Below are 11513 nucleotides of genomic sequence, written 5' to 3' on the forward strand. Positions count from 1 at the left end.
CCAGGCACTCCTCATCTCGCACCCGTGTGATCGCAAATGCACACATTCAGCCATTTTGATGATGAAATCATGAGCATTACTGAAACGGTTTCAGTGACGTTCCATCAGGGCCAGCAAAGCCTTCTCTGCTGGCCTAAACATTCTCAGAAAAGTAAATTTAATACATTTACTTTTCTGAGAATTTAATTGATGTTATTTTATTTTCATAAATATGTCAACAAACGTATTCTCTGTTTTCTTTACGTCATATTTTTTCCACTTAGTCGAGTGGCTTTCGATGGTATTTTAAATAACATTGAAAGCCACTCGATAAATAACTTATTTATTATGGTAGCGTTTTTAACCAATCATATTTCAGATCGCTTGTGTTGCCAGGTAAACTAAACTTGCTCGGGGCCTTCAGATTAAACAGAGCAGGCCCCTGTGCCCTGGAAGTGAACGGGCACAGTCAGCTTGCATTAGCCAATCAGATCACGAGTCTGCCTCGGCCTTACGTCGACACTGGACGTGCGCGTTCAGTGATTGGATGAGTGCCTGCTGGAGGGAGCTGTTGCTGCAATTTGACCCAAAATGGCCGAAGGAGAAGACGTTGATCTGGTTGCAGGACTACTTTCCACACAATTTTTAGGACGGACCTTCCACTGGATTTACCAATTGAAGTTGTTCTACCAAGGCGGCAAGGAAACATCAGAGCACGGCTGGCCACTTACAAGCTACGGTGCGTTTCAAAACGTTTGGGGACGCAGGCACTAACATTGGTGAGTCAATGAATTTTATTTCACATTTCTAATTGTTATTGTATTTCGTGAGTATTAATGGTAACAAATTAAAATGACAAAGATACAAAAATGATCATATCAACTAAATCATTTCACCTGCAATTTCTAATGGCGCATTGTAGTCAGCTTCGTGCACTAAAATTCGTTCAATCTCAGCTGCTCAACATTTTTAGTTATTTGCTGTTGTATAGCAGATTCTCAAAATGCAAATGCTCTGTTCATTTTATTTTCAAAGAATAGTTTGTTATTGTGTGGTTGGTGTCTTATATGAAACTGCGACATGGCGCAATTTATTGGACAGACTTGTCATTCGGGTGGCATTTTATTGAGTATTAAATCTTTTTATTTTTGACAATATCTGGAAACATAGTTTCCTGCTCTTAATTGAGAATGCATTATTGATGGTTTTAAATGCTCCTGAAATGAAGTGCTGCCTGACCAGCTTATATTGTGTTCATGTATGTGACGTCACTGAAGGCCCAAGGTTGAAATGCACGGCCCGCCACTGTTGAAATGTCTTGTCAAACAGCTGATGTAGCAAAATACCGCCAAGGACAAATTTGCCATCAAATATAGGCTTCCCTATTGTATTATAAAACACTGCAGGATTTGGTCAAATACTAGACTGTGCAGTGTAAATATTTTTTGCCACGAGAGAGCGCTGTTTAACCATTTTCCAGTTAAGGAAGCGGTGTCTTCAAACATCCTACGGTGACGCTTGTCTTTTTTTCAAAGCGGGTCTCAAATGTGCAGAGTACGTGCAAAAATCTGCAAAATACTTTCAAATGTTAACCTAAAATGTGAACAAAAACACGTACTGTATTGTCAAGATAATAAGGTGTGGTAACATTTAAAACGTGAAATACTGCTTAGTTGTTGTCAGAAGGACAAACGCTCGGGCCCTTGAATTTTCACTTGAACTTTTACTGCTTCTTATTTGAACTAAAGTTATATTTAATATTTACAGTACATTGAAAAATATACCCACTCGCAACCTAGCGAGGATAAATGCAAAAGAAAATGGTTGGATGTGCCGTGTGATTGACTATACAAGTCCGTGCATGCATGGTGTACCCCATTCCCCCATGTTTTGACAACGTAACATGCTGTCAAGTTATGATTTTGAAAAATGGCCCTCTTGCAACCCGCATCTTGGAAGGAGAAGGAAAAACCTTTCGAGAACTATGTTGCACATGAAACTATTTGTCTTTCATTGCAATTAACTGCATTGTTTCAACGTGTCGTATGAAGGGGGGAGATGACAGCAGTGACTTTTATCGGTTCATTTTGAGCATGAGTTCTGCAGCTCCGAGAAGAAGAAGGAGGAGGTGTGTGTGTGTGTGTGTGCGTGAGGAGATTTCTGCATGTCCAGACGGAGCGAGGCAGCCCTAAATAGAAAAGCAGAGCGTCGAGGGCTGAATGCTGTAATGCATCCATGAATAAGAGATGTATTGAATGCGGCAGCTTTGTTGAGCCATCCGCGTGCACGCAATCACACTCGCTCTCATGCACACGCATAAACACACACACACACACACACACACAGAGCGTTCCATTAGAGGAAGCTGAAGCCATTAGTAGTTTTATCTTCTTTGTGTGGGACAGCACTGACAAGATCCCTCTGCACATACTCAAAGACACTCAATCAGGTCCAACACACAAACACATGAAGTCTTTTGGTCTACGGTGTTTTCAGAAGATGCCGTCATGGGCAGCTGTGATTTTAGACAATTATTGTTAAGCCTGGTTTCCAAAATGTCAACATTTTCAACATGTTCAAATCCGCATAATGCTAACATTCATTTGTTGAAAAATAATCACATTTAAGTGTCGTAACTTGAGCAACCCTTATCTAGTGTGCGCATTAAGGTTTTGTGTCACACAACACTCTTGGTGGTGATTCGAATGAAGCCTTTGAGGAGGCGTAGAAAAGCAAATCTTAAATGGTGCTTTTCGTACTCTGACCAGAACGAAACGTAACTCATTCACTCCCAAAGACGTTTTTAGACGTATTTTCAGACTTGGTCCAGGATTGGCTGCTACTGAATGTTAATGTTGTTGTTTGTTGAGTTCACTTGAATGGTAACTCGGTATGTGTGTTGTAGGTATGACTCTTGTGGAGGCAATCGGGTTCCTTCGAGCGATACACCCCGAAAGCGATTAGCATGTACGCTATGTGAAGAGACTTGTTTTATGTTGTCTTGAGGCGGAAGAAATTTCATCCGCGCTGTGCGTTGCGCATACAGCACATTTGACAATAAAGTTGTATTTAATACTTGATAGTTAGCCAGCTCATCAGCATCAAACCAAATATTCAGTGAAGCCCACCTCTGCGGTGTGTCAACACCTGTTTCATTAGCTTGTCGGCTGCGTCGCTCTTCAAATGAAGGTTGGCCCGCAAGCCGTCTCCCCAGCTTGCTAGCTTGAAAATGATGTAAGCTAAAAAAAAAAAAAAATACAATTTGAAATTATATGAGTTTGCGTATTTCTACCCACTGTATCTGTGTCACTCGTAAGTACACGTTGGTGTCCCGCAACCAAACAAACGCATGCGTTGCGCACACACTTGACCTGAATTTAGACAACGGGGGTGGCGGCTCTCCACCATAACGTGGTCCATTAGGGGGCTTAAGTGCAGCTAAGCCACATGCCACTCACTCCACCACAAGGAGACACACTTGGGGTGGTGGGGGTGGGCTGCAGGGAATAAAATACAGGAAACAATGGATGCCCACCAAAACAAAGGATCTTTTTCCCCAAAAAAATGATACTATTTGTATCAAGGTGCTGTTTTTCTTCTGTCAGTACATTATTAAGAGTTGGCTGCTGAGTGATGTTGTCATGTGCTTTGATTGATTGTTCTATTTTCCACATACACACACACACACACAGTCAATTTGTCCCGCGCACAACAACATCAACTTTGCTTTTTTGTGAGTTCCTAACTCGAGTAATTTACAGCAGACGTTTCTGATCCAACATCCATTAAACTGCGCATCATGAATTAATGATCACTGCTGAGTAGGACAAATCTCAGCGCTGATGGCGACCCCCCCCCCCCCTCGCCACTGCTGCCCCCATCTGGTGTGAATATTAGATCTTCTCCTGCCCCTTGAAAGGGAATTTAAGTGTAGAATTCCAAGACATGTATAGCTGACTTTTCATTTTGGGAGACTTACGCTCGATTTGGTGAAAACACATCTCACGCACATGAACGCCGGATCTTGGTTGATGGTGCGAGTCTGTGGATGAAGCTTTGGGGGCCATATTTGTCGTGTTATCGAGTCAGGCACACGTGAGTCCAGCTGTCGTGTTAACGTGGGTAACTTTATTGAGCTTTTCCGAACCGTGTATCCTCTCTCTAATCACTCTCTCGTCTCCCGCTCTCGGCGCACACTCGTGACGTAGTCGCCCCGCGACTCTATCGTCATGCTGTACACAATTACACCACAATATTGGGGCAGAACGCGAGTGGATGGCACATTGAACGCCCGCTCAACTTGTCTCCAGACAGTGACTCTCTCTCTCTCTCTCTCTCTCCTCCCCCCTCCACCCCCCCTGACAACGTTCACACGCAGACGCACAAAGCATTCAGCAGAGTGGAGCGTTCCCCATACACCAGCCGCTTAAGTAGTTTCCCTCTTCCTGTCCTTCAGTCACGCGCAGCTCCAGCCTTAAAAAAAAAGTTATAAAAATCCCCAGACGATACCGACATCCTAGCGACTCTTCCACCACCCCTCCCTCGACTACCTCACGCGGCTCGTGACCGACCGTCTGTTTCCACCGGTGACTGCGGATTTCTCCTTTCTCCTGCGAGTGGGGGATCATTATCTGACTTTAAACACCACCGGACCCGATTTCACACCGGGAAATATACTACAGTATCCCCCCCGCCCCCCCGGGATTTTTTTTCTCTGTTGCCTCCCTTCCGTTTACCTGCCCCCGGTCCGAGTTGAGAAGAGCAACAGCCTCTGGCGGCGCATCACTGAGGTAACGATGCGTCTGATTGTGTTCCGTGACTACCGTGGGGTTAACGTGGATTTATTGATCACAAAAACCGATCGGGAAAAGAGCATTTTTGCTTGTCCTGAGTTATTTTAGATACGGAATGACAAACAGGTTGTTATATGTGGCTGAACAATTGAAAGTTTGCGCTTGTTTGGCCCTGCCACGCATGGCTGGGGAAGAATTGCAATCCAACGGGTATTCTAGCAGGGCTGAATCAAGGACAAGTGACTCGGCTGAGGATGTGGGGACACTTTTACCACCTTGACGCTGCATTGCGTGTGTGCGCGTAGGATGTGCATCCACTCAATGTTACATAAAACTTACATCTTTCTGTACTTCCGGTTCCCCCCCCCTTGATTAGAATGAAGCACTGCAATCCTTTTCTTGGGTTAAAATGTGTTCTTCGCGTCCCAAGAGGGTTACACACATCCATCCATCCATCCATCATCTACCGCTTATCCGAGGCCGGGTAGCGGGGGCAACAGCTTTAGCAGTGAAGCCCAGACTTCCCTCTCCCTAGCTACTTCGTCCAGCTCTCCCCGGGGGATCCCGAGTCGTTCCCAGGCAAGCTGGGTGACATAGTCTCTCCAGCGTGTCCTGGGTCTTCCTCGGGGTGGGGCAGGACCGGAACACCTCACCGGGGAGGCGCTCAGGAGGCATCCGAATCAGATGCCCAAGCCACCTCATCTGGCTCCTCTCGATGTGGAGGAGAAGCGGCTCGACTCTGAGCCCCTCCCGGATGACCGAGCTTCTCACCTTATCTCTAAGGGAGAGCCCGGACGGACACCCTGCGGAGAAAACTCATTTCATCTCGTTCTTTCGGTCACGACCCATAGCTCGTGACCATAGATGAGGGTTGGGACGTAGATCGACCGGTAAATTGAGAGCTTCGCCCTTTGGCTCAGCTCCTTCTTCACCACGACAGACCCATACAACGTCCGTGACACACAGTTGATCATTTTTTAGCTCTGCTTTTTTTTAGGCCAAATAATGTGTCATTGAAAAACAATTACCGGTACTCGTGATGTGTTGTTTGCCAAATTCTGAGCCCCCGTTTAGCTCTAAAAAGCGCACTTTTGGTGACTGGGTGTGGCTTGGACCAGCCACATGATGACAGTGTTATTTCCTGCTTTACAAAGTCATTGGGATGCTATTAATAACCGAGTGGAGAACGTTTCCAAACTATTTGAAGGCTAACACTCATTAGCCGACATTCCATAAAGCTTATTGATCAGCCACTATCGACGAGCTCTTTTTTTTTTTTCCACACGGGCAGTAAGAGCCACGGTTGGCGTCATGGCAGCGGCGGTTGTGAACGTGATGCGGCGTTATCGGCGTCACTTGAGTCCGTTTGACAGCAAGGAGCTTTTTTTCATTCTCAATCTCCACACTCTCAGCCGGTCCGAGGAGCCGATCTATTTTTAGTCTCTATTTACAATGCAGTAGCTATCACTCGGTTTCTTTCCCTCTTAGTCACTCTCCTCCGCCTGGTTCTCACGTTTTGCCTTCAACTCTCGCCCCCCCTTCCCCAAGGCCCTTCCTTTTCTCCCACCATGAAAGTCGAATTGACACATGAACTCAAAAGACGGGCCTCGCACACACGCGTGTACAGTTTAATGGTGCGGCGGGAAGACGGCGGCACGGAAAGGGGTCAAAGGTTAATCTCTGGATGCTTTTAACCCAAATCGCTGTGCGACCTACATAACCTCAATGAAATTACCACCCTATATTCCCCCTTGACACCCCCCCGCCCCACCAGATATTTACAAAGGGTGAGACGTAAAGCGCTTAGCTTGCTGATCCGCAATAGCGCTTCACGTAAAACGCCGCACATTTTGTCATTTGCAAATCAAGGAGACATCTTTCAATCGTGACTGCAGGGGGCGGAGCTAAAACCTGGGCGAAAACGGGGATAGGAGAGATGGACGACTCTGGAGGCTGAAACTGGCCGTTGCCCACCCACTCTGGTTTTTTTTTTTCCCACTGGTGGGAGACGTGTTGTATAACGATGTGCCTCCAACTCACAAAAAGACCCGAATACACACCCGCACACTAGTCTATTCTTGTCTTTGCTGTTGCGTCACTTCATATATGTCGTGTTCTGCACGGGGGGGGGGCCAAGATGTCCAAAAATGAACATCCCATCATCACATGAGCTGGTATCATTTTTTTTCTTTAACCCCGCGAATCAAAATATTGTCCGCAGACAAGCTTCCAAATCCCCCCCAAACCGCAGCCATGGATGAGATGGACCTGCCCCAGATGAAGAAGGAGGTGGAGAGCCTCAAGTACCAGTTGGCTTTCAAAAGAGAGAAGTCCTCCAAAACCGTGACAGAGTGAGTTCCGTCGGATCACGCCTCGAGGAAAGTCCGTCAAAGATTTACCGTGCTAATAAAGTCGCTGCGGAATTTCAAACTTTTGTTTCTGTCTCCACTCCGAAGCTTGGTGAAGTGGATCGAAGACGGCGTCCCGGAGGATCCGTTCCTGAACCCGGAGCTGATGAAGAACAACCCGTGGGTGGAGAAGGGAAAATGCATTCTTCTGTAGGAGAGCGCAGCTAGCTTATCGTTCCCCACGCAGATGCCCCCCCCCCATCCCCTGACCCCCGGGGACTCTGCCTCACAACCTCACACCGTGAATGTATAACAATCCGGAGCGTACACACACACACACACACACACACACACACACACGTTTTCCCGACTGCCGCACCTTTCACCGCGAGCTCGTTCTTGCCATGTAGATGCTTTATCGTTACGACCACGCGATCGATACTCCCACTCGATGTCTCGATATACGACAACCTACTTATGCAGCCGCGAGGCACAACGTTTAGGTCCGACTTTGCAACTAACACGGATGCATGCCGTTGTTTGCTCCGGTTGGATGAGCTAATGCGCTCGCTCAAGCTTTCACGCCGTCGGGCGTGCCGAAGATCGATTGACCGGCTTTCATTCGCATCCGGGGGAGACGGTTAGCGCGATGTGCTACTCACTCGCTACGAACGGAAACAAAAACCTTTTTTTTTTGTACTCAAATGTAAACGGAATCTTGAATTTGGTGGCCGACGTGATGCCTTAAAGGTTGCAAAATGGTCATTTGGTCTGCATCTGCGATCGAATAAGAAAGAAAAAAGATGGCCGCCGACTACGGCGCCATCTTGAGGTCGTTAAGAATAAGGATGAAAGTACAGAAGATGAAATCGAGTCAAATAAATAGCCAAATACCTCAAGAAATCTCTTGTGTTCGTGGCCCTCCATTGCTGTTTGCAACTTCAAATGACATATTTGAGCAAAATCTCCCACGGGAGTCAATTCACTGCCTGGAATCGTGACCAAAACAAGCAAAAAAGCCTTTTTCCCGCCGCAGGAATTAACCCCCATGACGGCGAAAGCAGACACGTTTACAAGCTCGGCCAGTTCTCATCCCGCCGCGGCTCTGACATCACGCCACGTTGACGGCATCGGCACGCCCCTTTTCCGGTTTCACATGATAACGCGCGTTGTTGTTCTTGGATGCCAGTCGGTCGGAGAGCCGCGTGTTTATCGTTGCTTCGGGTCTCTCCGGGGGGGTGTTGGCATTCCCCCCCCCATCCGCTCGCTCCTTACCTACCATCCCCAGGGGGCGGGGGGGGGGGGGGGGCGACATCAACACACAGTCAGTAACACAAACACTCTCTTGACAGCCATGTACAGCCATGACCCCTTTAACTTATTCATCTTTTTATTATTATTTTTTTTCTCTATTTTATTTATTGATCTATCTATTTATTTATTTATTCGGGGGAATGTGCTCCCGCGATGAATACTAGCACTTTCCTTTTTTTTTAAATTTCCGTTGTCTCCGCCTCCCCTAGTTCCAATTTGAAAAGCAACAAACAAATAGCCCCCAAAAACATCATCATGATCCGAACTACAGCCTCAGACGCAATTGTTTTGATAAAATAATCATCATTTTGAAAAAATTGACATGAGCTTTGAACATTATCATTTGACCTCAACGCTGACCCTGGCGCGGGTCACTAGTTATTAAACTGTGTGGCTAAAATAAAGTTCTGTCCCTCAAAATGTTGGTTCGCTAGGAGAACATTTTTGTTTGTTTAGTCACTTGTGGATTCGAGCTCAACAATTTGAATTTGTAACGTGTGACCCCCCCCCCGCGCCTCACTGCATGAAGAGGGCTTCTACGGTAGAACACCTCAAGCGCAACATTGTGTAGCTTTTCCATTGACCCCGAGTGAAATTTCATATTTTTCATATTATTTATCCAACAAGAGAATTGAACAAACTTGTACACAACAAATGCCGAGATGCATTTCACCCGCGTTAGACGTCTTCTCTATCACGACTGTAACTTATTTTTGATTTCTTTTCATATTTTCACAAATCTGCGTGTGTACACGTTACTTATTGCAATGTCAGTAGAAACGTTTTTTTTTTGTCCAACTAGCTAGCCACCGATTCTTCGCGCGAGTGTTCCGAGTTCCGATTATGCATCAGATTAAGCCCACGTGTAAGGATGACGAGCAATAAATTCAAGATCATTTTTTTTGTATTGAATTTTTTGCAGAAACATTTATCCGATTGAATAAAGTAGAAGATTTTGAGAGAGCTCTACGTTGTTGTTTTATTGTGTGTTGAAAAAGTCCAATATCTCAAATGGATTTTCATATTACGTTAAGTGTGAGAAGAGATTCATGAGAAGAAAAGAAATGAATTTGTCGACGATTCATTTCTGGAGGCAATATGGCGGGTAGGCTGCCACTTTGCTAGCAACAGGCTAAAGCGCTGTTGATTGAAAGAAGAATTTGAGGGAGGTTGAGGGGGGTGGCGGGGGGGGGGGGGCGGCGGGGGCTCAAGAATGGTCGCCAACTACCCTTGAAATCATTTATTTGGGTTCCCGACGTCAAAAGAGTTTGCTAGGTGGAGTTGAGCTGAGGCGCAGCTGGCTAGCTTAGCTTTTTATGGGTCAGCTAGCTTCAATCCTCTCGGCTGCTCGACGCCAACTAATGCTCTCAATCCCACCTCAGCCATGTTCTGCTTTATCCCTTTCCTCCTGAAAAGCTTCCAACGGCCCGCGCGCACACACACACACTCGCTGTCTCTTCGCTGTCTGACTTGAGTCGGGTTCTAATGCGCCGGTTAATGGCTGCCCCCAAACTCCCCATTTTATGCTCAGATTACACTCTGGCACTCCCAAACGCGCATGTCGGTGCATCCGTTTATGCACGCGCACGTCCAGACACGTATTCGGAGTGTTTGTGTGTTTACGCGCGAAAGTCTGAGCGTTTCCGCTTGGATTAAGATGAACATCATTTACAGTACAAAATGGCGGCACGCTTCATTTCGCATTTACAGTACAAAATGGTGGCACACGCTGGAAGTAGTCGCTCGTGAATACAGCTGCTAGTACTGATCTCTTTGGCTCTCTTTGGGTCACCTGCTCTTTGATAAATTCTTTCCTGGCTCATCCCTCCCTCATCAAATACATTTTGTGAAGACTTTGATTGACATTTCAAATGTTTTTAGATGTCTGCGCTAGCGCCGGGCTGCTGTCAGAACTTTCTGCGGAACAGTAAATCTTCACTTCCTTTTATTTCTTTTTTTTTTAGTCCTTGAAACTTATTTGGCTTTTGTTCTCATTGTGACACTCTCAATCAATCTCATTTCGTGTATCATATTAGTCCACATTGAAGGCAATTTTGTAAATTGGAAGACCTTGGGAGTTTGCGTGTGTGACCTCTGCTTGACTTCTCAACAAAAACGTGCCTTAACGTTAGAGCGGGCAGACGGATACCGAAGGACGCTCGGTCGGAAACCTCGTCAGACGTGACGAGGGAAGATCGGGAACCACCTAGCGTCTACCCATACGAAAAGAAGTATTTATTGCCCCCCCCCCACACACACACACAAAAGATGAAATATCCTGCCAAGTGACCAAAAAAAGATCTGAGAAAAATGTTGTCTGCCAAAAATCTGCCAAATTTGAAGGAATAAAAAAAAGTGACCTTTGACCTTTCAGACACGGTGGGTGTGTTCATCCATCAAGATCAAAGGCCGCGCCCTCTCCCACCGGCGACAGACGTCATGTGAGTCCACCACGATAACACTCGAAAGCGACTCTCATCAATCTAGATCTACAGTCCCGTACTGACAATTGATTAGGCACAGAATTTAGAGAACTTTTTTGCTTTGGTTTGTCAATCTGCCGTCGTGGGCTGAGCATCGCCGATCATCTCAGTCTGCGTAACCAAAAATACTCGCTCCTCTGTGTTACCTAAAAAAAAGTACTTCTCCGGCACGCTCGTTTTGATAACCTAACATGGCTGCTGCGGAAGGACCACAAAGTGGAAGCCCATCGCTGTATATGGAGAGAGGATTAAACGAGACGCTTCTTGGAGACTTACGCACTGAGCCATAGTCCGTGACCCCTGCTTTCGAAACGGTCTGTAGCCTCGCTCCTTTTCCTTATAAGGAAATATAACGGCTCCCATCATAAATTCTTGATTTATCTGAGATTTAATGCTCTGGTTTGTGAAAGCACCGCGGTACGGTTTCTGGTTTCTCCTTTAACCCATCTGTCCTTCCGAGGCCTCCTCTCCGGACTCCCTGCGTCAGGAGATTTGGGTCGTTTCCGTCGATGAGGAAGGAATAAGAGTGTGTGTGTGTGTGTGTGTGTGTACGTCTTCCGTCATTTCTGTGTTTTCTTTCTCTGTGGTGTCATTAC

General features: G+C 46.2%; 2 protein-coding genes across 2 annotated transcripts in view; both read left to right on the forward strand.

The window, feature by feature from the left end:
• The first annotated feature begins 4573 nt into the window (after nt 1-4573).
• elof1 (elongation factor 1) overlaps nt 4574-11513 on the forward strand; it is a 135710-nt gene continuing 128770 nt past the window's right edge. Inside the window, exon 1 of the mRNA XM_052049337.1 lies at nt 4574-4583. The gene's annotated coding sequence lies outside the window, so the exon portion shown is untranslated. The remainder of the gene's footprint in view (nt 4584-11513) is intronic.
• gng13b (guanine nucleotide binding protein (G protein), gamma 13b) lies at nt 4590-9397 on the forward strand. The gene is made up of 3 exons (XM_052049338.1): nt 4590-4769; nt 6994-7123; nt 7229-9397. Exons 2-3 carry the CDS (start codon nt 7026-7028, stop codon nt 7332-7334), a joined length of 204 nt encoding a protein of 67 aa, XP_051905298.1. The 5' UTR covers nt 4590-4769; nt 6994-7025; the 3' UTR covers nt 7335-9397.

The sequence above is a fragment of the Hippocampus zosterae genome, chromosome 17 (genome assembly GCF_025434085.1).
Source record: "Hippocampus zosterae strain Florida chromosome 17, ASM2543408v3, whole genome shotgun sequence".
In the NCBI taxonomy this organism is placed as follows: Eukaryota; Metazoa; Chordata; class Actinopteri; order Syngnathiformes; family Syngnathidae; genus Hippocampus; species Hippocampus zosterae.

What these genes read in the sequence shown, in the direction of transcription:
- gng13b (XM_052049338.1), top strand. Translation starts at nt 7,026, where the DNA reads ATGGATGAGATGGACCTGCCCCAGATGAAGAAGGAGGTGGAGAGCCTC. An exon ending in TCCTCCAAAACCGTGACAGA is followed by an intron (nt 7,124 to 7,228) that starts GTGAGTTCCGTC and finishes TCCACTCCGAAG; the next exon opens with CTTGGTGAAGTGGATCGAAG.